Source organism: Cladophialophora immunda (genome assembly GCF_000835495.1).
Source record: "Cladophialophora immunda strain CBS 83496 unplaced genomic scaffold supercont1.1, whole genome shotgun sequence".
NCBI classification, from domain to species: Eukaryota; Fungi; Ascomycota; class Eurotiomycetes; order Chaetothyriales; family Herpotrichiellaceae; genus Cladophialophora; species Cladophialophora immunda.
Genome location: NW_015622541.1, coordinates 7288668 through 7307708, shown reverse-complemented (window position 1 = coordinate 7307708; position 19041 = coordinate 7288668). Strand labels below are relative to the sequence as shown.

The following is a 19041-nucleotide window of genomic DNA, read 5'->3' as shown; positions in this document are numbered from 1 at the left end:
CGGGCAGACCGCTTCGGTGGAAGGCGAGAGAGATGACCGGCTCGAATAAGCTGCGACCCATTCATCGTCTCTTCGTCGATGAACGTCTTTTGTAGCTCGCTCGTGGCTGTTTGGGAGCTTTTATCCGCCGCTTGGATGACTTTGTCGACCACCTGGCGGGTATCCTTCAGTTCAAGGAGCAACTTGTTGTGGGTATCCAACAGCGAGACTTGGTGTCGTGCGACAACGTCAAGCCTCTCTTCCAGACGAGAGATACAGAGACCACTTCTAGAGCTGCATTGCCTGCGACACTCACAACAATTAGCAGTGTGCTGACCCTCTTTGATGCTTCTAGATTTCAACCCGACTGGGAAGTTAACTGTAAAAAGACTTGGGGATGACACACAAAATTTCCATGATAATGATGTTGCAGACAGTTCCTTTGTGGGCTCGTAGCTTCTTATGCAGCTTCTTCGCTTGTTTGACGTGGCGGAGCCATCAAAGCCTGTCAACTCTGCTGTCCCCATTCCCAGCATCCCGTCCTTTCTGGACGTTAGCTATTAGAACTTCAATCTCCTTCACAATCTCTCCGCCTCGTTTCCTTGCCGCGTCGAAGTCATCGGTCTCGATAGCCGCCATGTCTTTGGATTGCGCCAGGTCCCGGAGCCTGGCCAGCATTTTTCTATAGTCGTTTAATTCGTCTGACAAAGTGAGGAATTCGTTCGGGGCGTCTTTGAGCGTATGAATAAGGACGTAGAGATTGCCGCCCACATGTGCTGCCGCCGTTGCGAGGCCCACGACGGCGCTCGCAAACTCAGCCATTAAGACAGGATCGAATGAAGTCGCGGCGACAGGCGGGGGGTGAGTCCGGGCGGTAGAGATCCTTTCAAACAGCAACGAGCCGAAACGACCAACAATTCGCGTACATCTGAAACGGGGAAGGAAGACATCAGCATTTAGCTAGCGGACACTCCTAAGAGACCTTCTACACGGGCAGAATTCAGTCGGTACAACCATGTTCGCATGAACACTCTCGTGGTACGTGTCCACTCAAATGCTATTCGTGAAACCCGAGGCTCAAAATCCTGTGTAGCTTGTAAGACAGGGGGCCACTTAGCAAAGCACTTTAACAGTAGATACTATGGTGTATCGGGGCAGACCTCATCTTCTTACTCTAACCGTTGCGAGATCTGCTCTATATACCAATAATATAAAGCATGCTCATTGCTGTGCCAGCTACGTTGCGAGCACGCTCTATGTCCTCGATCCCAGTTGGTCAATGCAGATCTCTCAGTGTGGTACCATTCGGAAGATAGGAACCAATGATCTTAGCTCCCTTAAAGTGAAATAGTGCTGTGTGGTTGGACCAGCCGATATGCTCCTCCGTCGGGTTCAATGCCGTTTGTAGAGCACTGCACCAATTTGCAAGTATCTGTCATTTCTGTCTGTGTTCCTCGATTCACGGAAAAGCAGGGAGTCATCTATATAATCCACTGCCAGATCCTCCATGCCGGCGTACGCCGATCGACCCCAATGCGGAATGCGCGCCGATTGCAACCTTGACAGCGTTGCAGTTGCGGCGAAAACTTTGCTAGGGTCGCCGAGGCTGAATCGCGAGGCTGAAACTCTGATATAGAGCTAAAATAGGCAATCGGTCGCTGGTGGTGATTTAAGAAGAGTGACCTCGGGGTCTAACACCGTTACATTAGGCCTATACATACCTTTTATCAGGAAGAGGTCCACAATCCCTTGAGGATTGCCCAAAAAGACTGAGAATCCTGTCATTTCATGACAGAAACTTTGACCTCTTAGCTTAGATGCTTGTCAGAACCCCGTTCATGACAGCTGCTTTGTGTTTCAAGTTCGCTGTTGAACATTCGTCTCGCATTTTATATTGCTATAGTTCTCGGCTACGGCGGGCTGAGACACCGAGAGACATCATTACCTAAAACCTAGTCTTCTTCGCAGCCTCTTTCGCAACAAGTGCACGTCTCGAAGTGCCCGGTCGAAGATTCACTTAGATCGCATGCGGTACCAAAGTACGTTTGCCCTCACGGCAGTTTTGCTTCAAGCTGAAAATCTCTAACTAACTCCTTTAGAGCGGCTGAACGGGCTCGAGACAGGTTGGGTAAACACTCCGAACGCCCGTTAGGCCATTGGCTAGAAATCCTGGAGCATTCCGTCGTAGGGATGGGACGCGTATGTGTTACCAGAAATAGGAACTGAAAGTGGTTTGCTAAGTCACGCGCAGGGAACAGATACTGAGATCAATTAGCGGGTTGCCGGTAACAGGGCCATGGCCCAGATATGGGCACGATTGATCCGTTGATCGGGCCGAATTGACACGATATCAGTAAGTCAGGTGCCGGACTTGAGCGGCGAGCCTCAGGTCGTGCTCAGGTCGTGCTCAGGCCCCAAAGGTCCAAATTGAAAGTGCCCAGGTCGAGATTCCGACGTCGAACCTGCCTGTTTCCTCGTCGGAATCTCGACGCCTTGTGACTGACGAGGCTCCCAAGATAATGTAATGACCGTTCGCGCTAGTCTTCGGCCGAAGGCCTGTTACTAGCGCCGAGACCCCTTTGTTAATTACTCGAAGGTACGGAGTATATAGTCAGATGGGCCCCAGGACCCTGTAGAATTCATCATGTTCCTCCATTGAGTCACAGCCCGCCTCTCTCTGGTCCCACGTGACCGCGCGCCGCTTTTGCTCAGGCCCCGTCATGTCTGGAAAGCAGTTCGAGGCGTTGCCCAATCATACAGTACGCACTTAAGCTCAATCTTCGACGGACAAATAGGGAGACAGACAAGTTCAAGCAATGCGGTCACAGGAAACAAGATGGTCTGAATACATGTACTACCTCGGTAGAGGAAGCACCAGCTTCCCCCTTCTTCTCTATTCCCTAGATAACTAAAAGCGGTATAGGTGACGCGAAAGTTGCCTTTGATAGCAACATCGATACTGGGAGCAAGTAGTACCACCGCGGAGGAAATGCCAGACTATCTACAAATCTGTCATCGGGTGCTTGTGTGTTGTTATCAAGCTAGGAAGCAGCGTCCTTCTGGACTTCGAAATCTCGGACATCGAGAGAAAACTCGTCCTTGCCATGCTTCTGCAGCGTCCCAGTCACCTGCACCGTCACCCCGGTCGGAGAGTCTGCCAGCGTCGCCGAGAGCCGTTTGTATGCCTCAGTCTCAGCGTTGACCACTGGCCTGGGGGCCCCTGTTGTGATGTCCCATTTAAGTTGGCTGGTTTCCTGGAATGGTACGAGGGTTAGTTGTGGCCGAGTCGAAGTGCTACCAAACGTCAACTTCTCACTGGCGCCAGACTGCTCTCTGGTCACCACACCGGAGACCGTCATCTCGATGCCGCGTATGTTGTAGCCCTTGTTCGAGACCTTCTCAAACTCGCTCCGCCACACGTCAATGTCAGGGAATATGTCTTGCTGCAGGTAGACGAAAGCGACGGCGTCATTCTGGTCCGGCACAGGGCGGACGACGTCGATATCGCTCAGTCGCTGTAGTGCCTCTTGAGCTCCAGCCCAGCAACCTCCGAGGCCGTAGGGACAAATAGGCGTGAGGCCTACGACAACGGGAGGTCGAGCCTGTTCGGCGATGATCTTTAGGTCATGGTCCAAAAGGGTAGGCTGAACCTGTCTTGCCACGGTTGCGTGCGGCACAATATCCGCTACGTGCTTCGAGATTGTGGATGTCTTGGCTTGCGCTGGTGCCGGTGCAAGGCGGACAAAAGAGGCCACGGACGGTACGCCGTCCGTATTCAAGACAAAAAGCATATAATGACCCGGAGGGGCGAGGTTTTTGTTGGCAGGAGCAGGCACCATGATGGTCGGTTTGGCCGGCGTGAAGGGTTTTAAGAACATAAGTGATTGGTTCATGTTGCGACAATGTGTGACCGAACCAAGACGCACCAAGCTGATCTTTTCAATTGAGTCGCTGGAACCGACAGTGACTGGGAATGGCGTGCCGTAATTTATCTCCTTCGGCGCGCTCACGATGGTTGGTCGGGGTCCTTTGAACAGGTAAGGTGGCTCAAACAATTGCCCGTCCGTCTGGTTCCTTTGGGGCTTTGGCGGATTATCGCTAGGATCAGCGTCGCCGTATTCACCACCCCCGGCTGAAAGGACCCGGCCATCGGGCAGCAGCAGTGCGATGGAGTGGTAGCAGCGATCCGAGTTCTCTTTAGCCATCTTCTTGAATTTTTGATCGACGGGATTCCATAGCTCGGCTTCGTGCACGGGGTTATTGACGCCATTTTTGTCTAACCCCAGATCATTGAATCCCTCGGCTTTGGTGCCGCCGGTCACCAGCACGGTGCCATCAGGCAGCACCGTTGCATTGAACTGTCTGCGGGGGTTTGCCATCAATGACGACTTCCACGCCGGCGACTTGGCGTTCAAATCAATGTATTCGGCCACTTTGGTGGGTCCCCCGTCGCCGGTTCCGCCTCCGATGTACAGGATCTGACCACTGTCGTACATGACCGAGGGGGCGTAGTCTCTTGGCCCCTCGTTACGCCGAATTCCTGCAGGTGTCCATTTTCCGAGAACGGAATGAGTCTTGCCATCAACTACTACTGGAGTTTTGATATCGTTACCATTGTCATCCTTGAGCTCAAGGAACCATGAGTCCGCCAATGGCCCCGCCATGAAAACTCGACGGCCACTTGGGTCAAGGTGGACTCGGGGATACAGGGGAAAACTCTGTTGGTCGGGGAATGCTGCCACCTCTGTCCACCCAGTTGTGTCATCGGGAGACCAGATCTGCGGGATGTGGTTGTTGATGACCGTTTTGTTTCCCTTTTGGTCCTTGAAACCGTAGGAACCGGAGATAACAAGAACGCGACCATCGGGAAGGGGCAGAACCGAGGGATACCAGCGGCCATTGTTCATCTCGGCCAGGGGCCTGAATTCATTGGCTTTGTAATCGTAAACACAGGCCTGGTTGAGACCTAAGCTGTCTTCGATATGTCCGCCGGCGACGAGCAGGTTGCCGTCTGGCAGAAAGCAGTGGCCAGAGCAGAAGAGGTTCACTGGCTTTTGACCATCCAAATTGAGTGGGCCAAGTGGTGGATCTGGGACAGGCTTGAGGGCCTTTTTCGAAAGGTCCCAGCCGCGGCCCCTGTTGGCCGGATCGCTCTTACCAGTGATGATTGGAGTGGATTTGCTGTCGCCGAACTTCTTGTTGCGGGCATCCCATTGAGGAGCCTCCCAGGCTGGGGGAGTCCAGAGAAAGGCGTCAGTGAACTTCTGGTCCAGCGTCTCTGGAGGGATAGCCTTGGGATTCCGACGCCGGCCCCAGTAGAGGACTTTGCCATTAGGCAGCAGGCTGGCATGAACGACGACGCCGTTGAATCCTGGGTCGAAAACCTCTGTCCACCGCCCCTGTTCTTCTCTCGCCATTTTTGCTTTCGGTGAGAGTAGATGTCTTGTGATAATGGTTAGAATGAAGCTCTCTCGACCAAGATTGGGAGAAAGAGAGGAATTTCAGGCAGGTTTTGTGGTAGAGGCAAAGATGGCTGGCATAAGAGCATAGCTGAAGAGGTCGGGACGTGCTGCGAAGTAAACATGTAGGTCTCATCCCAACCTCAACCTTCATTCAGGCTGTTCGAGCCCCGTCGGCTCTCCCCCACTTTGCAGCTATGCAGTGCTTTCAGGTCTATGTGCTCGTCAACTCCATCTAGCCGCATTCAAAGCGAAAGCAAGGTGACAGACTACCTGCCAACGGTGAGCCCTCGCAGCAAGCTCGCATATCTGTTGAGTCTAGGCTCTTGCCTCAGCCAGCCACGAAGCTGCGAAGGGCAATTATTACCTGATATTGTAGAAGTGACAACATGCATACTGCAGGGCTCAAAGTGCAGACGCAGGATGGCTCCCCGAAAGCTTCGCGCTTCGGTTGTTTCTTGTGCACAAATCAGTTTGAGGTGCGTGCAGCCAGACCCGCAGCTTGCATCGGGTAAAGATCCACTCGAAAACTCGATTGCCATGATGGTGGAATGGCAAATGCAGCTTCTGAGTCCCCCGCACTCTCAGCCAACCTGAGCCACACTTCTTTCATGCTAGTATCTACCTAGTATCTACCTCAAGTTCCTGTCATTCTTCAAAGCTCAAAGTTGGCAAAAGGTGAGCAAGGTCTGTTAGTTTGTTGGCAGCATATCAGGATCGAGTCCCCACTCACTTTCCCAACCATAAGGGGAAGACATCACCCACTGCAGCACACTTCCAACCGCAACATACTACGGAGTTACCCCCCCCCCCCTTTTAATCGTATAGCTGTCCCCTTTCTCCCCGAAAAGAACTACCTAGCTACGTAAAATCATGAGGCTAGCGATAGATTCACGAGGTGGCGTTTCCGTGCACCAGCTGAAGAGGGTGGCTTGCGCAAACCTGCATACCGAAAATGTAATAACCATCGATGAGCATGGCATTTTACCTTGGCGTGAAAGTGCTGGACCGAGACGAGAGTACTGCTGTTCAGCTCGTTCGGCTTGGCTTCAGCCGCATGCGCCCGGATTCCCCCCTCAAAACTCTGTATCACAGTAGTCGTCCAATGATTATCAACCATGGCGACCAAAAACATATCATCGCTGCATGTGAAGCTCCAAAAGAGCCTAGAAGGGTCTTATCACGGTCGTTCGGTGGTGTGTGCTTGCGTCCTTGCGGGGATAGCTGAGTTGACCAGGTGGACTTCCGAAAGCACTTTCAGAACATGATGGACGTGGCACAGGATCAGGTAGGCTTATCTCTCCAATCATACGAAACGCATTACACTCGATTCCTCGCGTAGTCCTGGTATCGAGGCATTGTAGTATACATAGAAGCTCTCAGCTCCATCTACAGTCACGTTCAGGTGCAACTGCCTATGTCATGGCTCAACTTTCCTTTGTGATGGCTTATGGACAACTCTCGACTACTTATAAGCGTCACTTTTCGCCCTCGCCTTGAGAGCTTGGTCTTCAGATCATTATCTCAAATCAAAGCTTTTATTCATTAGCCCCAACGGTACCCACTTGTCAACATGGCTGACGAAGGTCCTCTTGTTGCTCAGGCGCATCCAATTCGAACACTCGTCATTCCTGATTCCTTTAGCTTGCAAGCTATCGATGCCACGGCCGAGGCGACTGTTGGACATGATTTCCGTCAGCGCCTCCGGAATGAACTTGGCATACAAGACGACCGTTCGATCCTCCACCCAGATCAGCCAAAATTTTCATTTAAGCTGGAAACGTCAAGAAAAGCTGCTGCAGATCCAAAGCCGAATGGTGCCCAACCCGGAAAATTAGGCTTGGGCCTAGAGAAACTTGTCGGGAAATTCCAAGGCAATGGCTTCAACACAATTCTCCGTCCACAGAACGGGATCAATGGTCAAAATTCAAGCGACAACCTTCTCGAACTAAACTTCACTCATGAAACCATGACTTTTCTCGACTGGACGGTCCTTAAAGATGTCCCCAATCGCGGATTCGGTCTTCAAGAGGACGTAAATCTTCGTGGCATTCCCTATACCCAGGAAGTCTCGGACATTGCCAACGATGGTACAGGAATCCCGGATCTACCGCTCGACAAAGGCACTAGTATCCACTTCGAACAAGGCTTGTTCATGCGTACACCAGAATTGAGGCCATTCACCGACACAAATTTCAATAAGAAGGTAGCACAACCTATTCTTGGCCCAACCATCACCAGGATGGCTTCAATTCCTCACGGAACAACGATCAATGCTCAGTGTGAAGAGCCTAAGAACCCGATTCCCGGAAAGCCTGTCTTCAGTGGCCTGAACGTGGCCACAATATTCCCTTTCCCCTTGAACGCTAAAGATCCAATCAATGAAGCCCTCAAAGGAGATACGTTCCCTCAACTAGATTTCAACAAGGACGTCACCAAAGATCGACTCCCATTGAACTTCGCTTCGTTCAGAAAAGAAGGAACGATTACAAAAGACCAGTTCCACAACCCGAACAATTATCTCGACTTGAACAATAGCAAGATCAATATTATCGAGCATGTCACCTTCACCGTGGACACGCAGCCAAAACTTAAGCTTTGGGGCGGCGGCACAGGTAACATTGCACAACTTGCCGAGCGGGAAAAAGAAGTCCCAGTAAACGGGGTCATTACTCAAGTGACTCACGTTTCGAAAACTGCTGGGACCTCCACGGCCAACGCCAATGCGGTTCGAGTCACCTGCCAATACTGGATTTCGACTGTTGAAGACACTATCAAGATTCCGGTATTCGATAAGGCCAGCTTGCCACGGATCAATGCCGATCCAACCCTCAAGGACAAGCCCGAGAACATTATCTGGCCAGTGGTGTCGCCCCCAGCTACGCCAGGTGTGAGGAAACCCTCCTTCCAGATTCGACTGGACAAGAACACCACGGCGTCCGACGCAAAGGTTCGCTATACGCAGCTTCAGTACTCGCAGAACGTCACGCTTGACTTTGGCAAATTGAGCTGGCCGCATCTTAGTGTGGCGACGCTTGTGCCGGCTGCGCCAGTCCCAATCTCGAACGAAAACGACTTCAAAAAGGTCTAAGGTTTTGTTTCCAAAACGCCTTGATGTCATGAGGTGATGGTTGAAATTGTCTTGAAGTGCAGATTAGTATTGTTTCCTCATCTTGAGCCCCTTTTTGAGCCCCCGTACCACATACACACATAAACATAAATTCCAGAGAACAGCTACTAGGTAAACAAGTATGGAGTGCCTTTTCAACCTTGCTGATACGGCATTCTCTTATTTCAGTGTTTGATGCCCCTGAATTTGCACGAGCAGTTCAATATAGCAGATAGCTAGGTAGTTTTGATATTTCCAGTATGTGGTACAAGGCTCCTGATCTTCCATTTCATCTTTCAAGTACCTGGATAAGTTTCAGAGTGATCAAGGAACTTAGAGATGGATCAAAGTTGCGAAAGGTTCCGACATTTCTTCACAAACATCGTCGCCGATAGTGCCTACAAGGCCTGCACCGCCGCTGCTGAGTGAGTTGCCGCAGTGCTGCTCGTGATAGTGCTTCCTTTATGAAGACAATTGAGAGACCCTTTTTGAAGATTCGCTGTTGCGAGCAGACCTTTGTTGCCCGAATGAGTCTGATTGATGCTCTCGCGGGAGCTCTCTATCTGAGGACATCTATCTGGGTTTATATAGGCAAAATCGACAGCGTTGCAACGTCGTTGTTGTTGCTGCCTCCTGCCAATAAGGAGGCATCCGGATGCCTGGCTTGTCTCAGAGCACGAGCTGACAACACCAACAACTGGTGAACATTGACGTTGTTGTAACTGCTTGTTGCGTCCAACACCTAGAAGCTGTGTCATGGAGTGAAAGTGGCCGCCCTTGTTTAAAAAAAAAAGGCTAGGTTGTCGGCTCTTCGTCAACCCCGTCTACATAAATCTACCTTGCCATCAAAATAGCAGCGTATGCGCCAACATGCCTGAGCAATGAAGCACTTGACTCGACGTCCTCGTGGGGATGCGGAACTGCAAGGGGAGGGGAGTACAATGTAGAGAAAGGGAACTTTTGTGCCCATTACGTCAACTAGGATCGGTTGCCAAGTTATGGCTAGACTTGACCGAGGCGATAAATCGGCAAATACAGGCGGGTGCCGGGAACAGGGCCTCCTGGCCCAGATGTACCTCGTAGGCACACATACATCATGCTCAGTCACCTGCAGGAGCAGCTCAGGTTGAAGCGGCGAGGCTCAGGGCCACGCTCAGGTCCAAAGATGGAAATGGAAAGTCCTCATGTCGAGATTCCGACGTCGAACTCCCTGTATCACAAGGCTCTGAAAGGCGCGATTTATGAGAAGGACTATAACCTTCATCACGACCACCACAACGTGGATGATGCTCTGCAAAGAATCCATTCTGCTTGCGGGCTCACCATCACTGCTGAGCTATTCGAGATCTATTTGTCTCCCAAAAATCGAGTCTCGAACAAACTTTAGATCGACCTTCGGAAATCCAACCCCATTGTAAGTTGGACTGGGCACTCCGCTCAGCCTTTCAGCGTCCGATCGAATTCTCAAGGCCCTAGTGGGCTTTCTACTTTCCCTGACGCCTCTGTCCAAGGTTTTGCTAGGATGGAGAGGCGCTGGAGGTCTTGGTGCAGCCGAAAAGTAAGTTTTCCTCGCTGCTCTTCGTTCTCTTGCTAAGTCTGCGCAGGGTGGTTTTCGATACCCCGGGTATCAAAAGGTATCATAGTAATGCTAGTATTAGCTGGTATTACTAGTATCGCTAGTATTAGTAGTATCATAATACTTTAGTTTAGGGGGCTAAACTTAGAGAGTAGGCCATTAAGTGGGGACAAGAATTCAGAGAGTACTTACACGCTAGTCTAGATATAGATAAGCTAGTTCTGGATTAGCACTAGTTACGAGATACCAAGAGTATTATTATAATACTGATACTATACAATTCATACCAGGTATTGTATCGGGCTTATCGATACGGTATCGAAAACCACGCTGACTGCATTGAACACAATTGCCGCCTCCTAAATTTTCAACGCCGCCATCCAATGGGGAATGAACCCGAAGGCTCTGACGAGCCTAATGAAAACTGCCACAGGCAAGAGCTGGGCTACCGAGATCGATCATCCTTTCCTTAGGATCCTCGATACGGCACCATCCAACCGTGACTACGGCGGCTGCTTTGCTCTCAATCTGATGTAAAAAGACCTGCGGTTGGCGATGACGGCGGCGAAAGACGCAAGGGCCCAAACGCCACTGGGCGACCGGGCAAAGGAAGTATATGAGGAGACGGCAAAAAGGGCAACCAAGGGAAAGGACTTCGTGGTATACCAGTACACCAGTTCACTATAGCACCTGTGTCAATAGCAAGGGGACCAAATTCAAAAATGCGGAGGTTTGTGCTCTGCAAGGCAACGCAGCATCAGGCTGAGATCGCCTCGTCGAAACACAAAACGAACACCAGATAGAAATATGTTAGCTATGGCCATGTCAGCCATTCTGTCTCCCAGTCCTTGTAGATTAACATGCACGTAATATGAAAACATCGGCAGCAAATCGCAAGCCGCGAAAAGTTTTCTTGCAACTTTGCAATGACCAGGTTTCTGCGTGCAGAGGCATGGCCATCATGGATCATCGTTGAGACAGACAGCATCAAATTCTATATCCAACTATCATTGCCGTCGCAGATAAACACGCGCTCAAAGATACCAGTCGTTCATTTGGTTCATTCGACCTATAGTTCTTAGGGTTCCAAGATCGGCTGACTATCCACTGGCTATATCCAAAGCACTGTGACGAACTATGCCTTTACATCGCAACAACGGGCCGCCGAAGCCATTCTCGGAGGACCTCTTCGGGGTGACATCTCTCCAGCACTGGAGCTGATATCTTTCGTTGGTGGCTCTGGGCCTTTGATCGAAAAGCCGATCTTTATCGGATTCCCACGGCGCACAACCTTTCATGAGGGACCTACTGCCCTGCCTTGTTCGGTATGCCTGTCATCTGCTCCGCCAACACATCGGCCGCCAGCGCGGGCCTATCCGCAACTGATTTCCCTGCTGTAGTGCCACCATCGACTGGCATGATCAGCCCAGTGATCCATTTGGCCTCCTTGCTACACAAGAACAGAATAGCTACCGAAGAACCGTCAGCATCAGGCACCGCAGAATGCAGGAGAACAAAGGATTACCGTATCCCACATCCCAGGCAGTGCCCTCTTGTTTCAACATGTTTTGGTTTATCCTGGCCTGCCTCAAGTCGTCGGAGATACCACGGCTCCTTACCATCTTTCAATGCCGGCGAGTTAGCATCGTCGCTGGGACAGGGTTCTGTGACAGAATGTCTCGAGCAATACCGAGAGATCACTGGGCAGATAAACCAAGGAAGAGAGAAACGAGATACAAGAACTGAGTAAGGGCAAGGCAGAAACTGACCGGAGTGAACACCATGCCGGGACACACACAGTTGACTCTAATGTTCTCCGTCCCATGTTGCGCGGCCATCGCCCTCGTCATCTGAACAGTGGCACCCTTGCTTGTAGGGTACAACAGGCTCGGATTGCCGCCCTGCAAGCCGGACACCGAGGACAAATTGACAATGGCGCCCCGGCCGACCTTACGCATCTCGGGGACCACATATCGCGCCATCAGGACCATGCTGGTGACATTGATGCGCATGTCGCGGTCCCAAGCCGCAAGGTCCACCGTCGTGGCATCTCCCATGGCGCCGCCGACGCCGACGATGTTGACTAGGATGGTCACCTTGCCGAAGAGCTCGACCGTCTTGGCCACAGCGTCCTTGCATGATGATTCATCTGTGACGTCCGTGCGGATGACGGCTGAAATGCCACCCTCCGCGTCGATCATGCGCTTGGTCTCCTCGGCCCACGAGACGTTGATGTCCAGAAGGGCGACTTTGGCGCCTTGCCGAGCGAGTAGAATGGCCGTCGCACGCCCGTTGCCAATTTCACCTGAATGGGTGTTCAGCCAAAGATGATGGAAGGAGGTTCAGGCTGAGTAAGTGGTCTTACCAGCCATGCGCGAACCTGCGCCAGAAACGATGGCGACTTCGCCGTCGAAACGGAAGGGTGGGTGGGATGTGTTCGAAGCCATTGTGTCTTTCCGAACTCAGTACACCTCATGCAGTGGTGTCAAACGTGGTCAGGGAATCCTCTTGTGTCAGAAACCGTAAAACACCCAAGTTCCCTACCTACCTCTTATTGTAGTCTTCTGAAGCCTTCAACGTCTCCGACATCGCCAGAGCACATGACTGGGTGTCATATATGGCTCTCGATGCCTCATAACCGGTTGCGGGCGATGCCCGCTTGCGGGGACACGTCCTGCAAAAGCTTGTATAAGGTACTTTTGATGGGGTTCTTGCGCCTCTGATTGGATCACCGGCTTTTTGACCGGCTTGGAGAATTGCACAGTTGGAGAAAGGATGAAACGGGCTTCCGTCGCTCGAAATAGCCGTCGGAAGAATTGCGTGATCCCGCCATCTCGAAAGAAACAAATCCTCGAAGTGGGAAGGGCATTGACTAACGTTGTCATTCTGGATAGTCGCGAAGGAGATCTTGCTCGGCAGAATCACAGCGCCCATGGCGGACAAAGAAGGATATCTCGCAAAGCCGTCGGGCGAGTGTTGCTTGAAAGGCACGCTACACGAGGGGCAGCCCAGGGGCCGGACCGAGACGGTCGCTGGTATTGAGACATACATCTCGGCTCCTCAGGGTAGGAACAATGGCAACGTCGTGCTTTACTTCCCTGACGTATGGGGATTCTTCAACAACGGTTTCCTGGTCATGGACGGTTTTGCGGATGCCGGCTATACGTGTATAGGATTGGATTATTTTCGAGGGGTAAGCCTTTCCACGACCACAAGGAATCACGGCTCTCTGATGCTGATGCGGATTCCCAGGACCCGGTGTGGAAGCATCGCAAGAGTCGCGATGACCCTGCTCCAGGGTTTGATTATGAAGCATGGAAGAAGAAGCACATCGCATTCGCAGATGAGGTGGTGCCGGGTTGGGTCGAGGCTGTAAAGGCTCAGTTTGGCTCACCCACGACAAAATATGCGTGCGTCGGGTATGTCATCTTTTGGTGGTATGAGAGCTTTGACTTGATTTTGACCACCTGTGCCAGGTATTGTTTTGGGGCTCCATATGTCTGCAACGAGTTAGCCAGAGACATCTGCACTGCCGGCGCGTTCGCCCACCCGGCCTTCTTGAAGGAGACACATTTCCGGCGGCTTAAGAGTAAGATAGCTTGAGCATATTCCGCGGTGACTCGACTAACACAAGCTCTTCAAGAACCTCTTTTTCTGTCTTGCGCCGAGACCGACCACACATTTGGGACTGCCGCACGCAATGATGCCATCAAGATCCTCCAGGAAGACAAGAAACCATATAACTTGCAGCTATTCTCGGGTGTTGAACACGGGTTTGCGCTTCGCTGCAACTTGGACAACCCCTACGAGCGTATGTCGATGATTCATATCTGGGAGCTGTTGGAGCTTTCAACTTGAGTGTGGCTGACCAATTGACAGGTTATGCTAAGGAAGAGAGCCTTAGAGCCATTGCCCAGTGGTTCGATTTCTGGTTAGCACAGTAGGAGGAACTCGTGATGTGACAGCGGACGGGGATATAGCAGTCGACAATGCATGTGTCCGGGTGCCAGTATCGAGTCTATCGACCTGGGAACCTACAATCGTTCGTCGAACAGTGTTCGTTCTGTGTGCAATCCCTCCTGCCACTCATTTCGGACTTCAGATTTTCTTTTTCGTTCCAAGAAGCAAATGAATTTCGTGAAGCAAGAATGAAAGGGTTTTTGATAGGCAGATTTCGTCGATGTGTCTATCGAATTCCGAGCCCTGCAGGCGCTGGTGAGGTTCTGAACCTTGATCTTTGACTGTTTGAGACTGGGTTTCATTCAGTCTAAGGCAGCGCCGGACGTTACGGGCGGATGAAGTGCGAAGGAGAAGGTGCACATTTTCGGGACACATGAAAGCTGCCAGGGCTTGTCGTAGCCCCAGCACCGAGCATCATCAACCAAGGAGGGACACCCACAGCTTATCAGTCCTGCTTCTTATTGTCAGTGCTTTCTGGCATACAGCATGGATGAGAGCTTACTCCTGCTAACCTAGCAGATATCAATTGCACTTGGTGGACTCTTCGCTCCTTACCTGAGGCAAAGACAAAGGCTTGTCTTTCCTAAACTCGAAGACGATAGTCCGGTTCGCAACGGCGTTTTCAGTCTCGGCAGTTTTCGCATCGCCCATCCTTGTGTATTGTGTGCTCGCGTGCTTGCTGTGTACAAGGTCTGGGAGCCTACAACGAAGCCAAAGAGCTGTTCACCGGTCTATCTGGAAGAGTCTAGGAACCTGTCCTGTTGAAGCGACTCTGACTACGTGGACTCTGTTCATTTGGGTCTCATGTCCCTGGATGCATGACAGGCATGTAAATGCTCTGATCGTCAGGGGCAGTGGAACGCCTTTTGAATCTCTTCAACGACGACTGGGTGTAGAAAAGAGGGGGCTGGGCATTGGAGCTGAACCCTCTGTGTCTGTTTGCCTACCTCCGATGCTCTTGAGCTGTGTTCAGCTGAGCTGTGTGCATTAGCCATTGTAGAATCCTTGCTTGTGTGAACTAAGCATTTGTGAGTCCGAGTCCACAGACTTTCACCCTTCCCCTTGCAGCCCTACAGCGCACATATGGAGACCGTGATAGGCTGCGGCCCGCACCAATGGGATGCTCAGCTTATCCGAGCCCCTGAGCGCCAAGCCTCTCTTGAGACCCCTTGACGTTCCACCTTCTCCCGCTGGCTTGGTCCCCCAGACTTCGGAGTCGTTTCACCTTCGACGGAGTTCGCAGCACTCAATGCGAAGGTTTCGGTAAGTGTGTATATGTACCAAGAACTTCCAAGCTTCCCCAAACACTTCTTGGGCGGCTTGCGCCAACGCAAGGGATGAAAGACTTTTGCCAATGTTTGCGCAAACCGTCTTCCTGTCCTTTTACTGGTTCTGGACGGTGGTGATCGCTGAGGCTGAGGCAGGCCATGTTACAGACTCTGCATGCTGTTGGGATGTCGCTGCGGATATCACAGAGCTGGCACGGCTGGCGGCTTTCCTCGTGGTCAAGCAGGGGAAATATAAAGGACTGTTCTTCTCTCTACGTTCTGTCCTTGTCTAGTCGCTCCGCCCATCCTTGAAATCACCACCCTTTCCTATTACCATTATTTGTGTCTAGCCAGTTGCTCTACCTTTCAACCTATCTTGACTGCAAGAATGGCATCTGCACCCTTTGACATCAGAGGCCCTCTCCCTCCACCACACTCAAACTACTATAAACCGCCCAGTCCACAAAGTATACCATACTCGCAGCAGTCATTTGAGGCGCAGTTCTACATGGACGAGAAGACCAAATACATACCCCCAAGGCCACAAGCGCCTCCCCCGTCGTTCCAAGACGCCACCATGGTGTCGATCCCGGCCGACATGTTCGATCGGATGTTCTTGCAGGCACAGAACCAAGAGCCCGCAGGAGGCAAAAGCACGAAGCAAACATTTGGCAATCCAACGCCACTGTCTATTGTTGGATTCTTACTTTGTCTGAGCCCGCTGAGCTGTGACCTGATGGGCTGGCGAGGGGCGGGTGGAAATGGAGCTGCGTCGGTGTAAGTGCACACGTCCCTTCCCAACCTCCCAACCCACTCCCGAGACAGAAAGTCTGATTGCCTCTGCCACAGCGGGGCGTATTTCTTCATCGGCGGCGTGCTCATGCTCCTGGGCGGCTTCCTCGAATGGGTGGCTGGCAACACGTTCCCGTTCGTCGTGTTCGCCTCCTTCGGCGGCTTCTGGTTCTCCTACGGCGCCACTCTCCTCCCATTCTTCAACGCCTTTGGCGCATACTCGCCTGACCCGAAAGACATCACTGCGGGCTTAGAAAGCAAAGGCTTCAACGCCTCTTTCGGCTTCTTCATGATCTTCATGGCCGTTCTCTGTCTGATTTACCTCGTTTGCGCCCTGCGGACAAATCTGGTCTTTGTCATCATCTTCGCCGGGTTGTTCTGGGGATTTACGTTGCTGACGACGACTTTCTGGCTGCTGGCGGACGGGGGAAGTGGCGCGGGAACTACTTGTTATATTGGCGGCGCAAGCCTTGGGGTGAGCTGCATGGCCGGGTGGTACCTGTTGCTGGCGTTGCTGTTGGCTGCTGTGGACTTTCCCATCACACTGCCGCTGGTAGATTTGAGCGGATGGCTTCAGTGGAGGACCTAGAGCCTTACCCACTCCTTGAACATCGGCTAAGGCCAGGCCCAGGGTCTTTACTAGCGATTCGCGGTAGCTACACGATGAACACCCGTTTTCTTTTCTGGTTCACAGGTTACGCTCGGAGGTTGTCTAATTGTTTCATTCGCTCAAACGCCTGTCCGAACGCCGGTGCCCCTGATCAACAGTCAACGTCTAATCGTCATGACTGATTTGTTTTCGACGGCTGCGTCTGTGCATGGTGGCAGCGGGGAAGGTGATAGCCAGCCCCCAACAACGAAGGGATCTGTTCTAGACCATACTGTGCTCTAGCGAATGACGCAGAGGTCACAGGAAGGCAGTTCAAATATCTCCAAGCTGTGTGATAACGGCCAACAGTGCAAAGATCACTGTTTGATCCAAGTCAGTTTCCCTGCAGGGCAAAGGGTTCTTGGGAGAGAATCACTCACGCGCCGACGTTGTGATGATATAAGTTGCAATAACCCACGCGGCCTCTGCGACTGCGACGTCATCAACCTCTCCGTGGTCCGAGTACATGTACGAAAAGCCCACAGCCAAGCTCAGCAGGATGGGCACGACACCCCAGAAGACGACCTTGAAGACGGACCACCGAAGTCGCAGCTCCAGGGTCAGTGTGCCCGCCTCCGGGTTCTTGGAGCTGTTGTTGAAATGCTGGTGGATCCAGAGCAGCCAGCGACCCTCGTAGTCGAGCTTGTGGGTGTTGTAACTCCGCCAGAGTTCTGCGAGCGCGCTCTCCGTTTCGCTGTCCAATTCCACCTCTCGGTGGTAGCCTTTGCTGGGATCGCACTGGTAGATGCCGAAGCCAGAGACTTCTTTGAGCGACATCGCCCTTCGAACGGGATTGCGCAGGTATCTGTGCGCTTTGCGTATCTGCTGGAACAGTCCGTCGATCTCCATGACACGGCGGAGGGTCTCCTTGGGCGCGATCTCGTCGCCCATGATGCCGACGACCACATAATAGTAGTCAAGGTGCCACGGGTGTGCGATGCGAGGGATCGTGTGTTTGGGCTCTTTCGAAGCCTTCTGACCTTCTACCGCCGCCGTGGTACTGCTCTGATCTTGGCTGGCGGCGTCCTGCGCCTCTTCATCCGGGGATTCTCCCTGCCCGCTACCGGAAAGACCAAATCTCTGCCGTGCTTGTGGAAGCTTGTCGCGTACCCAATTGGTCTCCGACTTCCCCCAGCCCTGACCGACAGATATAGATCAGCAATCCAGGTAAGGCAGACTGTCTTATCCTAGAAGTTCTACTCACCAGGCGAACATTCTGCATCGCGGCAACGATCCCGCTCTCCGACGTTTTGTAGCTGACATCCTTCGACACACTGAACCCGAAAAGGCGGAAAGTCGATCGGTACGAGTAGGACCGACGCATGGATCTTGCACAGTCGGGGAGATCTTTCTCCTCGTTGCGGTTCCATGCAAACCACGACAAAGCCGCTGAGCTGAAACCGTCAAACCTGACCTTGGGTGGCCTCATCACCACCGGCGGCGGCTCTAGACGGATGGATTTTGACGACCTCGACATTTGGGGGCTGATTCTGCTGTCTGGGTATTCCGATGCTCCCTTGATGTCCTGGCTGGGAGGTGCCTCTGTGAGGAGGTCATGGTCATCCAGCTCCTCGGTGGTTGGAGCGAAGCGCAGAGTAGCAGCATGAGTGGCGCCTTCGGGTTGTCCGCCCTGTTGAATGCCAGAAACGCCAGCCGCATCCTCCATGATTTCATCCATTATCTGTCGGTCTCCCATTCGCTGAATCCGTCGAGTTCAATCAAGAACTTGGTCTGTGTGATCAACCTCGAGCGCTATCAGAACTCACAACGCACAACTGCCATCCACACTTGATCCTCAGGGATGCAGTCGTCTCACAATTCTTATGGCACTATGGAGTTGTTCCTGGCGGACTCGGGCAGGGCTTTGGCTATCGATAGGATGCTCAATGTTGTGATAGTGGAAAGTCGAAACTTGTCCGGCCTCTCTGCATGTGTGAGTTGGACGCCTTACTGACTAGTCGTTGACTAGTGATTCACGGGCCGTTACTAAGCGAGATTCGAGCCCGTCTAGATAGAACCCGTTGGTGTTCCTATTCGTAGACACAATTGGGCACCGGAACGGGCCTTGCTATGTCCCGTTGATGGGGAAGTCTAGTAGAGTACGAGTGAAAGAATCGAGACAGAAGCAGAGCGGTATGACAAGATGATATATCGTCGTACAAACCTCCATCGAAAGCGGTCGACGCGTTCTGCACAAGGTATACTAATAGCCTTGTTGCTGATCAAAGGGGCTAATTGGGCGTTTCCGC

At 52.2% G+C, this 19041-nt stretch overlaps 3 protein-coding genes across 3 annotated transcripts; 1 reads left to right on the top strand and 2 right to left on the bottom strand.

The window, feature by feature from the left end:
• Positions 1 to 477: 477 nt before the first annotated feature.
• PV07_02138 (uncharacterized protein) lies at positions 478 to 801 on the bottom strand (the record flags this gene model as incomplete). Its single annotated transcript, XM_016388729.1, has 1 exon — positions 478 to 801. One exon carries the CDS (start codon positions 799 to 801, stop codon positions 478 to 480), a length of 324 nt encoding a protein of 107 aa, XP_016255657.1.
• Positions 802 to 13055: 12254 nt separating this feature from the next.
• Positions 13056 to 14067, top strand: PV07_02137 (uncharacterized protein; the record flags this gene model as incomplete). Its single annotated transcript, XM_016388728.1, has 5 exons — positions 13056 to 13316; positions 13376 to 13542; positions 13600 to 13712; positions 13767 to 13934; positions 14003 to 14067. The coding sequence occupies 5 exons, from the start codon at positions 13056 to 13058 to the stop codon at positions 14065 to 14067; spliced, it is 774 nt and encodes a 257-aa protein (XP_016255656.1).
• A 2879-nt stretch (positions 14068 to 16946) lies between these two features.
• On the bottom strand, positions 16947 to 18675 carry PV07_02136 (uncharacterized protein). Its single transcript, XM_016388727.1, has 3 exons — positions 17997 to 18675; positions 17173 to 17929; positions 16947 to 17112 (listed from the first exon to the last, which is right to left on the bottom strand). The coding sequence occupies exons 1-3, from the start codon at positions 18486 to 18488 to the stop codon at positions 17066 to 17068; spliced, it is 1296 nt and encodes a 431-aa protein (XP_016255655.1). The 5' UTR covers positions 18489 to 18675; the 3' UTR covers positions 16947 to 17065.
• Positions 18676 to 19041: the final 366 nt, after the last annotated feature.

Excerpts from the sequence above, each read along its gene's own strand:
- PV07_02136 (XM_016388727.1), bottom strand. The coding sequence starts at position 18,488 with ATGGGAGACCGACAGATAATGGATGAAATCATGGAGGATGCGGCTGGC. Across the intron at positions 17,930-17,996 it reads CGATGCAGAATGTTCGCCTG|GGCTGGGGGAAGTCGGAGAC; the intron begins GTGAGTAGAACT and ends TCTGTCGGTCAG. Across the intron at positions 17,113-17,172 it reads TATCATCACAACGTCGGCGC|TGATCTTTGCACTGTTGGCC; the intron begins GTGAGTGATTCT and ends TGGATCAAACAG.